At 36.4% G+C, this 16,444-nt stretch overlaps 1 protein-coding gene and 1 pseudogene across 1 annotated transcript; both read left to right on the forward strand.

Moving 5' to 3' along the window:
• The first annotated feature begins 4,533 nt into the window (after positions 1-4,533).
• LOC130733672 (heavy metal-associated isoprenylated plant protein 24-like) lies at positions 4,534-9,356 on the forward strand. Its single transcript, XM_057585899.1, has 7 exons — positions 4,534-4,743; positions 5,826-5,887; positions 6,067-6,102; positions 7,603-7,679; positions 7,801-7,876; positions 7,920-8,127; positions 9,219-9,356. Exons 2-6 carry the CDS (start codon positions 5,860-5,862, stop codon positions 8,069-8,071), a joined length of 369 nt encoding a protein of 122 aa, XP_057441882.1. The 5' UTR covers positions 4,534-4,743; positions 5,826-5,859; the 3' UTR covers positions 8,072-8,127; positions 9,219-9,356.
• LOC130726399 (delta-1-pyrroline-5-carboxylate synthase-like) lies at positions 9,207-15,320 on the forward strand (annotated as a pseudogene).
• The last annotated feature ends 1,124 nt before the right edge of the window (positions 15,321-16,444 follow it).

Below are 16,444 nucleotides of genomic sequence, written 5' to 3' on the forward strand. Positions count from 1 at the left end.
TTTGTTAGACGTTCTGGTAATGTAGTTGCAGACTTTCTGACCAGGAACACCTCTAGTTTTCGCAACTGTGTTTGGGTGGAGGAGGTTCTTCAGGCCGTAGTAGCTCTTGTTAACACTTATGTATTGAATGAACCAAAGAACAAGGACAAGCAGTTGGATGGTCCAAAGAAGAGAGGGAAGCAAGTGGATGTGGAGGCTCCAAAGAAGAAAGGAGAAACAAAGAACTAAAGAACAAGGGGACACAAGTGGCTGTGGAGGCTCCAAAGAACAAGGTGAAGCAATTGCAGTTGGATGCTCCAAAGAAGAAAGGGGAAACAAATGAACCAAAGAACAAGGGGAAGAATGTGGTTGTGGAGGCCCCAAAGAAGAAAAATCAGCCATTTTAACCTCCTTCCAAGAAGCAAGTGGATGCACCACTGAAGTGACCTGGTCTTGATAATTTTTCTGTTGAAAAATTTTCTCCAACAAAGAGGCCTGCAAAATTCAAACTGCCAGTGAGGAAGTCTGATAGGATAAGAAGCAATGTTGTCCAGTCAAAGTCCAATAAGAAGTTACATGTATTGTTGCTTCTAGATAGTGATGATGAAAGGGAGACTGTTGTTGATAATGCTAATGTAGATGCTACTGCAAATGGAGATGCTACTGGTGACAATGATGCCATTGCAAATGGAGATGTTAATGGAGTTTCCGCCAATGATCCCATTGCTAATGGAGTTGCTGCCAATGATCCAACTGTTAATGAAGATGCTGGCAATGTGCATGTGGTTGTTACTGGAAAGAAGAATGGCAAACAACCTAGATTTGATGATGTATATGAAGATGACGATTCTTTCATTCCATCAAGTGACACTGATGATTCCACAGCTTCTATACATTTCAGTGATAGTGAAGAGGAAAGAGCTGCAAAGGTTAATGGTGATGGATTTGAAGGCATACCAGTTGGTGTTGCTGAAGCTTTGTTAAGGCAAATGGAAGAAGGTACCTATGAAGTACATGGTGGTGGTGCAGAAACTGTGCTTCCTCAATATGATGATGCTTTTGATGGTGACCATGAAATGGAGGCTACTTGGGAAGATGAAGAGTTACATAGTATGTCTGAAGGTGATGATGATGATGTTATTGTGAGGAACAGGAGTATGAGGTTTCATGCTGAGGATATGAGGGCAGAATGTAACTTCAAAGTAGGTATGGAATTTACTTCATTGGAAGAGTTTAAGATTGCAGCTAAGGACCACTCTGTTCTGACTGGAAGGGTTATTTCCCCAAAAATGACACAACCGGGGTTAGGGCTGCTTGCAAGAAGGATTGTAAATGGGTTATGCTATGCAGCAAAGTGGGTGGGAAACAAACTTTTGCAATTAAGACATTGAGTAACCCTCATACTTGTGCAAGAGTATTCAATAATAAGAATGCTACTTCCAAGTTTGTTGCTAAGAAATTGGTGGAGAAACTGAGGGGTTCAAGGACAATGAGGCTCAATGATGTTGTTGATGAGATGAGGTTGGGTTTTTCCACTGGCATCACAAGGTATAGAGCTTGGAAGGGAAGAGACAGCTTGCTTTGCAGGTAGTTGAGGGAGATTCAAGCAAACAATACTCATTGCTCTATAAATTCAGTGCTGAATTGAGGAGGGTTTGTGCAGGCAATACATGTAAAATGCAGTTGGAGAACCCTGCTGGAAGCATACAACCTAGGTTTGGCAGATTTTATATGTGTCTAGAAGGTTGTAAGAGGGGATTTCTTCAGGGTTATAGACCCTTTATTGGATTAGATGTCTGTCATCTAAAGACAATGTATGGAGGTATTCTCTTATGTGCTGTAGCAGGGTTGTAGACTCCATTACATGATCCTACATAAACCCAACCCAACCCAACCTACCCAAAACATCAACATGAAACCTTACACAACATGAAACACGAACATAACTTCCATTCCTTTCTCAGATTACATTTTTCTTCCATAAAGGAAGCAAAAGCTAACAACCCAAGCTAACACAACAATCAGTATGGCTGCAAAGGCCATTTTCTTATTCAGCAGCTCACAGTCAAGCTTTCTTTGAAGCTTGCTAATTTTGTTATTGCTTTCCTCCAATTTTATCTGTGTCCTCAAATTTCATCTTTGTATCCTCCAATTTCTTCTTCAATTCATCCAGTTTGTTCTTCGAATCTTCCAACTCTGTCCTCAACATATCAACAACACGTTGTGTTCTTGAACTTTGGACTCCAACATCTTCATCCCACAAGACGAAACCACAGTCCTTGGGGGTCATTAATTACAATGAAAAGGGGACAAATTAACATAGCAGTTCAAATTGACAGATTAGAGGTAAAAGAGAGGAGAGAATTTACCTTGAAATTCTTGCATCTCCAAAAATGCCTTCCTCGGTTATCAGAAGTGTGAGATGTCAGGTAAACAATTAGTTCCCCACAAGCACAGATTCCACCTGGAGGCATGGAGTAAGTGCCCGAGGATGCACAAGAGCCAGATGAACACGACCTTCTCATGGTTGAACTGTGAAGAACACGAACCAGAAAACCCAGAAGAAGAAGATTCGATGGAGAAGACAGGAAATCGCGTGAAAGGTTAGATTAGGTGAATCGATGGAGAAGAGGATTCGATGGAGAAGGAATCGACAGAGAAGATGGAGAAGGGAAGAAATCGATGGTGAATCAATGGTGCAACACGGATTCGATGGAGAAGGGAAGAAGGGAAAGGGAAAGAAGATGGTGAATCCTAATTTGGATTTGGGGGTTTTGAAGGAGTAAAAGTTAGGTTAGATTTCAAGGTTAATTAATTTTAGATTTATTTAGTTTAATTAGGGTTAAATCATAGGGCTTAATTAAAATTTAAAAAAGAAAAAAAAATTATTTAATAAATGCCACATCATTTCATAAATGACGTGGCATGGTGCCCGCCCACTGTTTTTACTTTTTACTGTTTCTATTCCATATTTTCTCTCTTTCCAAACAGTAGAAAATAGGGTAAATAGGCAAGTTCGTCCCTGAATGTGTCCACCGCCTTGAACTTCGTCCCTAAACTTTCAAAATGACGCATGTGGTCCCTGGATGTGCCAAATCTCCCTCATCAGCAGTTCCTGGGTTAAAAAAAAACTGACATCGTTAACAGAAGTGTGACTTGGATTTTTTTTTTATGAACTTTTGAAAGGTTTCAATTTAGTCCTTCATCTCTGGGAAAAAAATAAACAAAAAATAAAAAATGAAGTCCTAGGAACCTTCATCCATTATTCATCTTCTTCAAGCATCTTCTTCAACATTTTCATTTGAATCATGAAAAACTCAGAAAAACAAAAATTTCCTTCAACAAATATATTAGACCTTCATCTTCTTCACACATCTTCATCTAAAAACTAAGAAAATACATACCCAAACCCAGCAGCCCCCTAAAATTCACTCATAGATTTCAGAAAGAGAAAAATAATCAGTTTGCACCATGAATACACACAGAAGAGCTCACCTCAACCGGTTCTGTCTCATCACTCTAGATTTGCTCAAAAAGATGGGCTTTGGATTTGGCGTAGGCGTCTCTACTGGAATCGCCGACGAGGAGCGTCATCTCGCTGTCGACCACCACCGCGACGTAGAACCCAGAGTTGGGTTTGTGGGCTGTTTGATTCACACCAGAACGGGTTCTTCAACCCAGAGAATAGGTTGCTGTTGAGTATGGAGGTAGGACTCATCATGGTTTCAGCTTCGTTGAAATCTTTTGGCGAGAGATTGGTGAACAACCTTGGAGAATTGAAGAAACAAGAACCAGATTTCTTGTTTTTTTTTATCAACCAAAAAGAATATATAAAATGGTGATGCTATGAGCATCACAACCCATAAATACAAAGGGACAAATCCCAAATCGAAACATGCAGAAGCCAAAAACAGGGGAAACCACCACACTAACTCAACTCACCAGTTTCTACCCACGCACCTATTGGCAGAACAACACCCAGCAATTCAAACACAACAATTCAGAAAGAGGTTTGCTTTTATTTATGAATAAGGATGGAAGAAGACTGTGTCTGTGTGGGTGTGTCGACTTTGTCTCATTACTCTGTGTATACCCCTCTTTCTCTTAATTCCTATTGTTTTTGTGTTTAGGGTTTATAGCTTTATGAGTTCTCCTTGATTTTTCATCTGTGTTACTCAGCACCACAATCTCAGCTGGTGGTTAAAGTTTCCAATTTTAAGATACCCATGTTGTCAATTTTGCTTTTTACACGGTGCTTCTCTCTGATTTAGTCTTCATGAGGGAGAGTGTGAGAAGGAGGGGATGATGGTGGGAAGAAGAAGAGGAAGGATGAAGAAGATGGAGAGAGGGTGATGGTGGTGCGGAGAGGTAGAGGAAGATGGGGGAGAGATAATTTTTTTTAAATTCAGGGACTAAATTGAAGCTTTTAAAACTTTCCCAACAGGCAAATGCCACACAAGCTTTAACTTTGACAAAAAAAAAATCCAAATCACACTTCCGTTAACAGTGTTAGTTTTTTTTAACCCAGGGACGGCTGATGAGAGAGATTTGGCACATCCAGGGACCACGAGCGTCATTTTGAAAGTTTAGGAACGAAGTTGAAAGCCGTGGACACATTCAGGGACGAACTTGACTATTTACCAGTAGAAAATACTTTGGTAACTAAGTTTTCTTTCTATGCTTGATCTCTCTACAAAATTTCTTGGCTTCCAAACGAAGCATCAGTGAGAACTCGGCGACGCAGAACACATCTCCTGCCTCCTGGTATCTCTCTACCTCTCTCTCACTTAGTTTGATCTTGTTTGGGATGATTCCAGTTTGAGTTTTGGGGTTCTTTTTTTTGGATTTGAATGTGTTAATTCGTTCTATCTTCCAAGTTGTTGTTATTCTGTTCTGGTTGTTGCGCCAAGGATAACAGAATCTGAGTTTATATGGACATTTATCGTTTTTCATTTGTTGATCGCTGCATTTGGGAGAGTTGTGTTGTTTATTTAGTTGATTGTATTGTTTCTCCTTCAGTGAAGTCATATCATATGCATTAAGAAGAACTTAATTCAAGATATAAACCCCTATGATTATGCATTTAAGCTTTTGTATTTTTATACCAGCTAACATTTTTAGTCCCCTGGCTGTATTTAAATATCAATAACTTACGATGAAATGTTTCACATAGATTCTAATTAAATTCTCCATGGCGTGTTACATATCTAGCTGAGATGATATTCCAGTCTGCCATGTAGGAAGCAGCAACTAGCTGTGTGGCTGCCTCTTTTTCTTTTTAGTTATGAACAGTTCGGCATAGTAGGTTAATTGAAAAATGGAAAAACATGTTCGGTGCCTGACTGCCTGGTGAAGTGCATGTTCGCTTATGTAAAAAATAACGTGACGCATGCCTTCCCTAGCCATAAGAAAGGGCACTGAGCATGCTTATCACCACTCTTTTCTGGTATTTTTCAGGCTGAGTTTAACCTTCCAATATTTTCGAAATTCACACTCATTTTCTCTTTCATCTCATTTTGACCCTCTTATTAGTTTACTAGTGATTTAGTGGATATTAAACATAAAAGGGCTCTCAGATGGCAGTCGATGAGAATCAAACCTGTTTCGAATGTAAAAAATTCCTTGATTTAGCTGAAATGATGTTTACTAGCTCTGTCTAACAGTGCCTTGAAACCTATTTCAAATCCGAAGCTTTTCTCTCTCGACTCTTAGAGATCAATCCTGCAACACACTCATTTTGTAATAGATTATTAAAGAGAATGAACAGCCTTTTTTGCATTTGCATCTTTGGTTTGGAAACTGATATGACTCTTCCTCTGTTACTAACATGACATTACATAACTCAGGGGTACTACAAAAAGGGCGAACCCTTGCTCATCAATGAAGCTTTTTCCCTTTCATCATTCAGGTAAGGAATAGCTTGGTGCATTTCTCTGCAGAATTGACGTTGTAGTCTCTCGTTTTCTTCAAGTCTTTGGTTGTCATTTCTTTTCCCGCATCGTGTTGACTCTTATTTGAACTACTTATGGTTTTAGGCTTTTAGCTTTAAAGCTTAAATTGATTTCATTTTCTTTTCTGGTTTTTTAGGTTTTGATTGCAGCAAGTTTGAAGCGGAAGGCACATGTTCGTTGTTTGATTCATTTCTATACCCAACTACTTCTGACTTATAGATGTTTGATATTTTAACTTTTTTATGTTACAAAATGTTTCGAATCTTAAATATGGAATGATTCAGATTTAAGTCTGTTTGACAGAATTCTTGTGCTATTGTATGATTAATGTTTGGCATACTACAAAACGACTCACATAAAAATAGCTTGAGGAAGAAGTTAATCGTTATTAGCTCCCCCCCCCCCCCCCCCTACTCCTTGGTGACATGGAATAGTGACTCTGATTCTGATTATTGGTTGCAAATGAATTTTTCAAAAACCAAAAATGTTGTTTTTCTTTTGATGAATGAAAGATAGCCAATATATGACTGCAGGAACAGGGGAGGTGGCAAATAAAGTTTTCACAATGCAGATGGTTAATGATGCTCATCAAATATAGCATTTTTCCCAATTCATATAAACCTGTTAAAAGTAAAACATACTTCAAGTTCTTTTACCTTATAATACTATGTTTATCTTAATTCCTACTTGCTTTGTTTGCTGTAAATAATTATTGGCTGTTGAAACTTTTTGATGTATTCTACTTACGATCAGGACATGAAAGTCTGGAGTATGCTTTGATAATCTTTGATAGTGTTGCTATATGTGTTTACTAGTGATAATGTTCTTTTTAAAAAATGACCATATAGGAAGTTGGTACTGGTTCTGTAGGAACTCTAAAGAAGTTGGTTGTGGTGCTTGGATGTGCCAAAAGACATGGTGTGTTGACGTCCCACCAATTAGTCATAAAAAGACAAATTACCGCATTACTTTGTGCCAAAAGACATGACTTTCCACGGCTATGTTTAAGATTAACCTATCTTGATAGGTACCATAGAGGGTAAATAGATAGTTAGATAGGGGTGGGAGTTAATTAGAGAATGAGACTATAAACAAGATAGTTAGAGAGAGTATGTGCGATCTTTGTATTCGTTTTGGAATCAAGGACTAGGGAGAGTGTTGGGTCTCTCTCTAGGTGTAGGGAGTGTTTGGTATCTCTCTCTTGTATCTTGCTCTAATTCCCATTTTGGGGATTAGGGTTTTACCATTGAATAATATCAGATTTGGCTGGGTTCTATCATATCTTAAGGAGACACATTACTTTGTATTCAATTCTACATAAAGGACACATTACCGCATGGTGGATTGCCTTGAGGAGGAGGCAATACACCCCTACACAGAGTTCTTGAAGGAGCTAGACAAGGGTAAGATCGAACCAGTAGTTTGCGCTTTTCTAGTTGGAAAGTCTTTTTAAATTATGCAATTTAATGTAGTTTGCCATGCTTGGCCCTTTTTTCTTTTCTCTTGTGATTCTTGTTGTGTCTTTTCTTTTCTTTTGTCTGTCGACACTTAATGTTGACTATGATAGCATGGAAGAACTGGTTGTGTGGAAAAGCCCATTCAAGATGCAGCTAATGTATGTTATGCTTTATTCTGTTATTTATTTCTAACTTAAAGTTGACTCACTTTAAAGGGAAGAAAAGAAGAAAGAAACTTATATTGAGGGAAAAAAAGAGAGGGACTGCTCAAAGAAAGTGCAAACCAATGCATGTAAGGATTAGGAACTAACTAGCACAGCCAACTAATTAGGATCTATTCTTGTTGTATTTTTATTCCTTTAGATATATAAGTATTCATTTTTACTCATATGGTTGGCTTTTGAATATTTTAGAATGTTGAGATCAAAGTAAGAATGGACTGTGAAGGTTGTGAAAGAAGAGTCAGGCATACAGTGACTTCATTAAAAGGTTCCCTTCTTGCGTAGCTCGTTTTAAATAGCTGTTGTCACAGTAACATTATATCTTGTCACTGTATATAGGAAGGCAAACTACGATTTTAATCCACATTCTACCTCTTCTGCTGGAGTGAAATCTGTGGAGATGGTTCGAAAGCAGAGCCATGTTCTAGTAAGGGGTTATGTTGATCCAAACACGGTCTTTTAAAGAGGGTATAGTCATGCTGATGTAGAAAAGTCCTGCTGGTTTTACTCTTTTGGAAGGTATTATATATTACAGATTACAGATCTGTTAAATATGTTGATTAATCTAGAGTATACATTTAAATTAACCTCTTTTATTTTACAAGGTATCCTGGAATAATCAACTGTATAATTAAGCAACAGTATCCCTAGCAAGTCATACATAGAAATTGGTACTTCAGTCATACCTGACATTATACAATGTTCAATTACATGTGGATTTGCCATGCAAACGTTTTTTTTTTAAGTTAGTTGCTGCTGAGAGTAGTTTGATTTGCCAATGTCTAACTAAGCTATTCTATGTTAAGTAACTTCTTAATGAGCAATTTATTCCCTTGGAGGATAGGGTGAAACAAATTAGTTCCCATTAGATTTGAAAACAGTTATAGTATTTGAATTTTATGTTTTTTTTAGTGATAAACTTTGCATTAATGAAATTTGTGATGTGTTGGGAAATGTTTTAATATAATTGATACTTGCACTGTACTCTATCGGGTTTAGAAAATTTGTAATGGGAAATGGTTCCATGTCCAGCGAATATATGTAGTAGCAGTTCCAATTGACGAGTGAGATATCATTGACAAGTATACCAACCATGCATGGTCGCATTGAGTCAATCCCAGTTCTTTCTTTTTGCCGTCCATCTTCTCCAATTCGATCCATTTCTTTTAGGGAATTGATTTTAATGTCACTCGTATTCGTATAGATATTCATGCCACTCATTTTACCACACTTATAAGTGTGGAACACAATAGCATACCGCATGTATCTTATAAGTGCGGAACACAAATTATGTATTCCGTACTTTGAAAGTGGGGGAAGGGGATGACATGAATATCTATAGGGGTGACACCAAAATCAAAACCCTTTCTTTTAAGTAAGTACCTCTTGTTCCCTAATTAAGCTGGCACTAGCTCCAACTTTCACATGCCATACCTGATACCACACCTTACACGACCCATTCAATCCCCACCCAAAGGTAACTAAATCACTCCACTTTGCTTCCATTTTAATTATTAACAAACTGTATCATAACAGAAACATTATTCATCTATACTGAAAATTAATGTTGCATGTTTTCCTTTGCTAATCAGTAATCAATGTTTCTGCAGGATTCTTCTGGAATATTTTGGGATAATGATAGTTTATCTGCTTTATTGGCTCTGGAGTTACAAGCCGATCTTCTTGTTTTGTTGAGTGATGTTGAAGTCTTTATATTGGCCCTCCAAGTGAGCCACATTCAAAGCTCATTCATACATATATTAAGGAAAGGCATCAGAATGAAATTACTTTTGCGACAAGTCTAGGGTGGGAAGAGGTGGAATGACAGCCAAAGTAAAAGCTGCTGTTCATGCTGCTGAGGCTGGCATTCCTGTTATTATTACCAGGTTTACTATTAGACTCTATTACTGAGAAAGATTGCACCTTAAACTTCTGTTCTTTTTTTTCATTTTTTTTTAAATATGATTGTTGAAGGCATATATTATACAACTACTCATGTGTTCACCCAACTGCTTAAACATTTGGTATGATGGTTCATAACATTTATCATTGTCATTAGGTTATTTAGGCCATGACATGTGGACAAACTATGCTAAACCACTAACAATTTTGGAATATGGATAATAATTTTTTTAAAAAAATTTAACTTATACACTTGCCGCCAGTTTCTCTAGTCTTTATCCTTTCATTTCATTCTATAATGTCTTTTCATCCACCTCTTTTTTCGATTTAGTAAATTTAAATGAAAATGTGTATGGGGACACAAACGCAAAATTAAAGAATCCCTTATGGCCGTGCCTCTTCTTTATTTTCCATTTGTTGATCTGTACCAAAATCACTGAGATTCGGCATGGGCACAAACTATATCTGATGCTCATCTTTGTAAGCAGGTTTTTCCTTAGTTCCATCATTTTTCTCTCCTTTCAGTGGTTTTGCAGCTGAAAGCATCATTAACATTCTCCAAGGACAACGTATTGGAACCCTCTTCCATAAAGATGCACATGAGTGGACCCCATTAAAAGAGGTTGATGCACGCGAGATGGCTGTTGCAGCCCGGGAATGTTCCAGACGGCTTCAGGTCTCTTTTCTTTATCACACATAATGTGTGATAGATCATATATAATACTGCGCTGTATGTGAAATAATCCGAGTTTAACATTCTCATATCCTAATTTTACTTCACAGGCATTATCTTCAGAAGAGAGGAAACAAATTTTACTAAAAATAGCTGATGCGCTGGAAGCAAATGAAAAAGTGATCAAGAATGAAAATGAAGCTGATATAGCTTCTGCACAGCAAGCAGGATATGAAAAATCTTTGGTGGCTAGGCTAGCTTTAAAACCTGTGAAGGCAAGACATTTCATTTTTAGAATAAATTATCTGAATTTTAACGAACTGAAAGGGAAAAGTTTTTTATGATAATATATGATAACTGACAGATTGAAAGCCTTGAGAACAACTTGCGAATTATTGCAAATATGGAAGAACCAATTGGCCAAGTATTAAAACGAACTGAGGTAATGAATTTATCTGGAAATGTATTCCTGGATCAACGTAGCTTATGAAATACCATTTGTGAGAAACTGTATTAAGTAGGATCAGCTTCCCTTCCACTTACTATTAAACTGAAGATTCAAATTTTATGTCTTTCTACTACATAAGATGGACACATGTTATTCACAATTTTGTGTAAAGGCATTGTCCAAAGTGTGCACAATTTTGTTCTTGGATATGATTGCACTATTTTTTTTTTGTTGATAAATATTGGTCTGATTTGTTTTTCACTGCTACCATTTTATTTAGCTTTCAGATGGGCTAATTTTGGAGAAAACATCATCTACTTTGGGAGTTCTCCTGATTGTTTTTGAGTCTCACCCTGAGGCACTAGTACAGGTAAATTAAACCCTACCAATCTTCTCTGTCTCATTTTCTCTCTTCACCTTCTGTTTTATACTTAAGCCAGTATTCCCCAAAGGAAAAACACTTTATTCATTTACTTTTTCACTTTTGTTGAGCGTTTATGTTCATCTGCTATCCTTGTTCATTATTTTTTCAAGTATCAGCATTCAGAAGGTATTAGGGAAGATCTGTTAACCTAAATGAATTTTTTTTTGGAGTGGGGGTTGCTTAAATGAATGTGTGCTTTCAAATAAGCTTGATAGCTTGGGGTATTAAAATTTAATTGATTGATATGGTACTTATCTGTAAAATTGAGAGGTTGAGAGCCCCCTGGGGCTCTCATCCCCTTGGGCTGTATCGGTAAAGAAGGGGATATTTTGTTCTTTAGACGTATGTGCTAGCAAATTGAGCTTTTTAATTTATTAATGTTACTGCAAATATATTTTCCCTTATTCCTATATACTTGTCGAGACTTCTCAGTTTTGCATCACTTCCTTTAAGCCAGGTATAATAACTTTTTGCTTGCAATAGATAGTTGTGTTTTTTTGCGTGTTCCTTATTTACCTACGAGAGTGGTATGCATAGGTTTCTATTTGATTAAATGAATCTGAAGTTTCACTATTTATCATTATTGATCTGTAGTATATTAGTTTTATTGTATGCATGAACTTTTATTTTTGCTTAAATGAATCTCATGTTTCACTATTGATCATTATTGATCTGGTCGCTCTGTATCTTTTGAACAGATAGCTTCCTTGGCAATCAGAAGTGGGAATGGACTTCTCTTGAAAGGAGGCAAGGAAGCTTTGCGATCAAATGCAATTTTGCACAAAGTTTGGTTTCAAATAAGATAATCTTAAACTATTTTCTGTTTGAATTTAATACTGTCTGGCAATCTCATTAATAAATTCTTTTGGGGGTGGTTCCTGTTCTGGGATGCAGGTAATTACTGAAGCCTTACCAGATACTGTTGGTGGAAAACTTATTGGACTTGTGACGTCAAGAGCAGAAATTCATGAACTGCTTAAGGTATATTGATCAGTAGAGCTTAATTGCAGATTTATCAACTTATTCCGTTTGAAATTAAAACCTTTTAGCTAAACAAGGACTTCAATTCATTTAACTTTCAGCTGGATGACGTAATTGATCTGGTGATTCCAAGAGGCAGCAATAAACTTGTATCTCAGATCAAGAGTTCCACAAAAATTCCCGTTTTGGGTCATGCAGGTAAGACCATTGTGCTTATGTTTAGACATAATACGCGAGCAATTGATAGATACACTTAGTTAGTTAGTTGGGGTTAGTAACTATAAATTGGAAGGTTAGTAAGAGTGTTGTGTATCTTTGGGATCATTTGGGAATCAGGAGAGTGATGAGTCTCTCGAATACTCATCAGTTACTTGTATCCTTCTCTAGTTCCCCAATTGGGAATTAGGGTTCATCTTGAATAATACTCTTTCTCTCTACATTCTTGGCTGGATCTTATCAGCAATGCTTGATATGGTATGGTAAATCCTAGTTAAATAATTTATTGGTGACTATCATAAATCATAATAAGGTTCGTTCATTATCACTGATCCAGATGGAATTTGCCACGTCTATGTTGATAAGTCTGCTAACGCAGAGATGGCAAGGAAGATTGTACTGGATGCAAAAGTAGATTATCCAGCAGCCTGCAATGCCATGGTAAATTAAATGTACCTGGGATGACCGTGCAAGATTGGTGATGTTAGCTATTTTCTTTGCTCATGAATCACTGCCATGCATAACTTCTTTTTGTCTGCTTTTAAAATTTTAACTCTTAGGAAACACTTCTTGTCCACAAGGAGTTAATAGAGAAAGGTTGGCTTAATGATATTATAGTTGACCTACAAACGAAAGGTATAATTTCTTGCAATCATTTCCTCTTGTTCTTGATTCTCTTTCAACAGGTGATAATACAGTTTGCTTTAATTTCTGGATACTACTCATTAGGTTTTTTTTTGTAGCTCTAGCTGGATAAAGGTTTTTGTTGTAATTTCTCATTGCTCTCCAAAAATATGACATTTAAACATTCGATTTTCGTGATTACGTAATGATAATAATTATCAGGTTGCAATCAAGTCTTTTAATATGCCAAGTTTTTTATCCTTTCTGGAAGTTTAAGGACTCATGCTGATGCATGGCTGCAAAATGCATGCTCTTTAAGATTTGGATTAGAAGATAAGAACCCGCGTTATCTAATAAACTCAGTTGGCAATATTTTTTTATATATTTTCTTATGGGAAATATGGTGTTGGTTTTGAGGATGTTTGTGGGTAAATAAGATGTAGGTTTTGTATCTCAACCAAACCCCTAAAGCCACTCATGTAAGATTTTACTGCATAGAGTGGATGTAATAACACATAGCAAAGCTGAATTTTATATGATGAACAAATAAGGAATTTAGTTGAATGATTTCTTAATTCTCTTGGGACTACGCTTTTGCCATTTTGCGGGTTGGTGGTGGGTTTTTGTTTCTCAGCTTCATGTAAATGTACTTTGCCTGGTTTGCTTCTCTAGCTCAGGCTTTCTTATTAATAATATATCTTTCATTTTCAAAAAAAAAATTCTCTTGGGCAAATTCTGTTGAGAAGACCACATAAATTAAGCACGAGTACGATGGTGTTAATGCTATGTCTCAGGGCCTTCTGCATCACAGTGCTTGTAATTCCAGATTCCGATCCATTGTGGACAAATTCTACGCTCATACGCTGAACATTATAAAGAGAAGCATATTTAAATATCTATTATTTAATGGTTTAGAGTTTGTTCACGCAAATTTCTAATTTCTATATGAGCATTTCCTTTTGGAACTGAAACTTTCATGTTCAAAAATATCTTAGATATTTAATTTTAAATGCTAATCGAGTGTCAAAAATCTAAATAATGTTCATTATTCTTCTTTTTGTTGATTAATAAATATTAAAGAAATCATCCCCAAGGTTTAAACGATCTTCTAGGAAATTAAAGAAAAGAAAGCCATCCCCAAGGTTTATATTGCAATCTATCTTTATGTTAACCTAAGTTTTGCATCCTTACTAGTCTGGTGCGTTGTTTCATCATTTTAAAGATTGAAAAACTTATCATATTATCTGGGAATCAGATGACTGTTATACTTAATTGATAGGTGTTATCTTATTTCGAATGCAAAAATGATGTAAAATTTATGCAGGTGTTGCATTATATGGAGGACCAAAGGCAACTTCTTTGTTAAATATTCCACATGCACGTTCGTTTCATCATGAGTACAGTTCATTGGCTTGCACTGTTGAAATTGTGGATGATGTGCATGCAGCTATTGATCATATAAATCTTTATGGAAGGCATCTCAGTGTTTTATTCTTGATAAGAAACGTGTGAAACAGATTGCTTTCATTTCCCTTCTACTCTCTGTTCCAATTCAAACCGACATCTATATTGGTCCAGTGGGTTAATATGGAAAAGTATCACATCTTCTCTTTCTTTTTGTGGCAGTGCACATACTGATTGCATCGTTGCAGAAGATCATGAAGCAGCTGATGTGTTCCTACGCCAAGTAGACAGGTAATATCTGAAACACCGTACTCCTTAATCTCGTTTCTGCAATGATAAATAATAAATACAGGTGAAAAAGATATTTCACTCAATTCTCTACTTTGCAGCATTTTGTTATTATGTAACTATTTGGCAGTCTTTGACAAAGTTACACAAAAGTAAAACATTAAACAAACATTACCCTTTAAACTATCACTGCTTTCTCAGAAGATATCAGCACATTGTGCAATGGAAGTGATGTAATTATCGTTTGTCTTGTATTGATAATGCGGCTGTTTTTCACAATGCAAGCACAAGATTTTGTGATGGGGCACTATTCGGACTAGGTGCAGAGGTATGTTTTTTTTTTTTTGCATTTTCTAATCAATCTATTGAGTTAATGTTGTTGATTTAATTTTGTATTTCTGTCTTGGCTGAATAGGTTGGAATAAGTACAAGCAGGATTCATGCTCGAGGTCCAGTTGGAGTTGAAGGACTGTTGACAACAAGATGGTATGAGCTGGTACTGGTGATCATTATAATGCTTAAGAAACAGTACAAATGGAGTATTATACAACTAACAATTTCATTCTGTCTCTTGGTTAATATTATGTACTTGAATGTCACTAATCACTTTTGCATGAGGAATGAAAGATTTATCATTCATATAAAATTAATCTATATGTGCTAATAAAGGACAATATAGTTAACATTTCAGCCTCTCATTTGTCACTTATAATCTACGAGCCTGTTTGGATTCAGGCTTATTGGAGCTTTACTACTCCAGAAAGTGCAATAAATAAGTTTTGATAACTGTTCTTTGATTTGCTTCTAAATGGCCAGCTGAACAATGATATTTTGTCTATTTTATTAAATTTTTTCCTTTTCAAACATAGATTTGCAGGTAATTAACCAAACTTATGTTTTTGGTTACTTTTAATATTGTTTTGGTTGCAACCAAACTTATGTTTAATTAAGAGTAATAGTTTATTTTAACATATGTTTAATTAAGAGTAATAGTTTATTTTAACATATTTTTACATACTTTCTTTTCCATCACATATTTCACTTTCTTTTTGTCTCTCTACCTTGTGGAAAATTATTTTCCTATCATATATATGACGTGCATGTGGAACAATAGCCGCTTTATATATATGACGTCCATTATTTTCTTTTTAAATATATGTTAGATTCGTTACAGTGACATCGTATAGAGCTAGCAGGAAAATCTGAGACCTTGGAATATTTTTCAAAATAGACAATAATTAGTACAACTTTCCCTATTGAATCAGGTATGCTTGTGAGTTGTGATTCCATTCGAAATAGACTATCTAACCCAAGTGGTTCATCTGACCGGAAAAGATATCACATGACAAACATTAGCTGCTCTTGTTCCTATGCCACTTTTTTTTTTGTCAAAGGTGATTGGATTAACACCAAAGGGTCGCCAAACGACCCTTACATCATGTGGGAATAAATCTCAAAGAGTAATATCGCAATGCAAACACATAGGGCAATTAAGTACAAAGCATGCACACTCAGCTGATACAACAGCTAAACCTAGATCATGAAGTAAAAACCCTAAAAACTAAAACCCCTAAACCCTGTGCTTTACAGTTCAGCCCGCTGACTTTTGAGTGAATACATATAATTTCAATTTTAAACAACATTCCAAACTTTGCACCTCATTCGGCTCTGCCGAGGTAGCAATCTATTGCAGCATCAAGGGAGGTCAACGTGACTCCAGCAACAACAAGAAGTCTAGGCATCACAAAGAATAGGGATAATGAGAGGCTATGGTAACGAAACCAGATAACAAGAACAAACAGAGACAGAGACAGTGTGGGGGGATGGAGCCGGCGGCGATAGCTGAGACAACGACAAATGAGGGGAATGACTGCTC

Source organism: Lotus japonicus, chromosome 1 (assembly GCF_012489685.1).
Source record: "Lotus japonicus ecotype B-129 chromosome 1, LjGifu_v1.2".
Classification (NCBI taxonomy): domain Eukaryota; kingdom Viridiplantae; phylum Streptophyta; class Magnoliopsida; order Fabales; family Fabaceae; genus Lotus; species Lotus japonicus.

Coding starts and splice junctions, on each gene's coding strand:
- LOC130733672 (XM_057585899.1), top strand. CDS start 5,860: ATGAAGCTTTTTCCCTTTCATCATTCAG. Junction 7,680..7,800: donor GAAAGTGCAAACCAATGCAT/GTAAGGATTAGG, acceptor TGAATATTTTAG/AATGTTGAGATCAAAGTAAG. Junction 7,877..7,919: donor TACAGTGACTTCATTAAAAG/GTTCCCTTCTTG, acceptor CTGTTGTCACAG/TAACATTATATCTTGTCACT.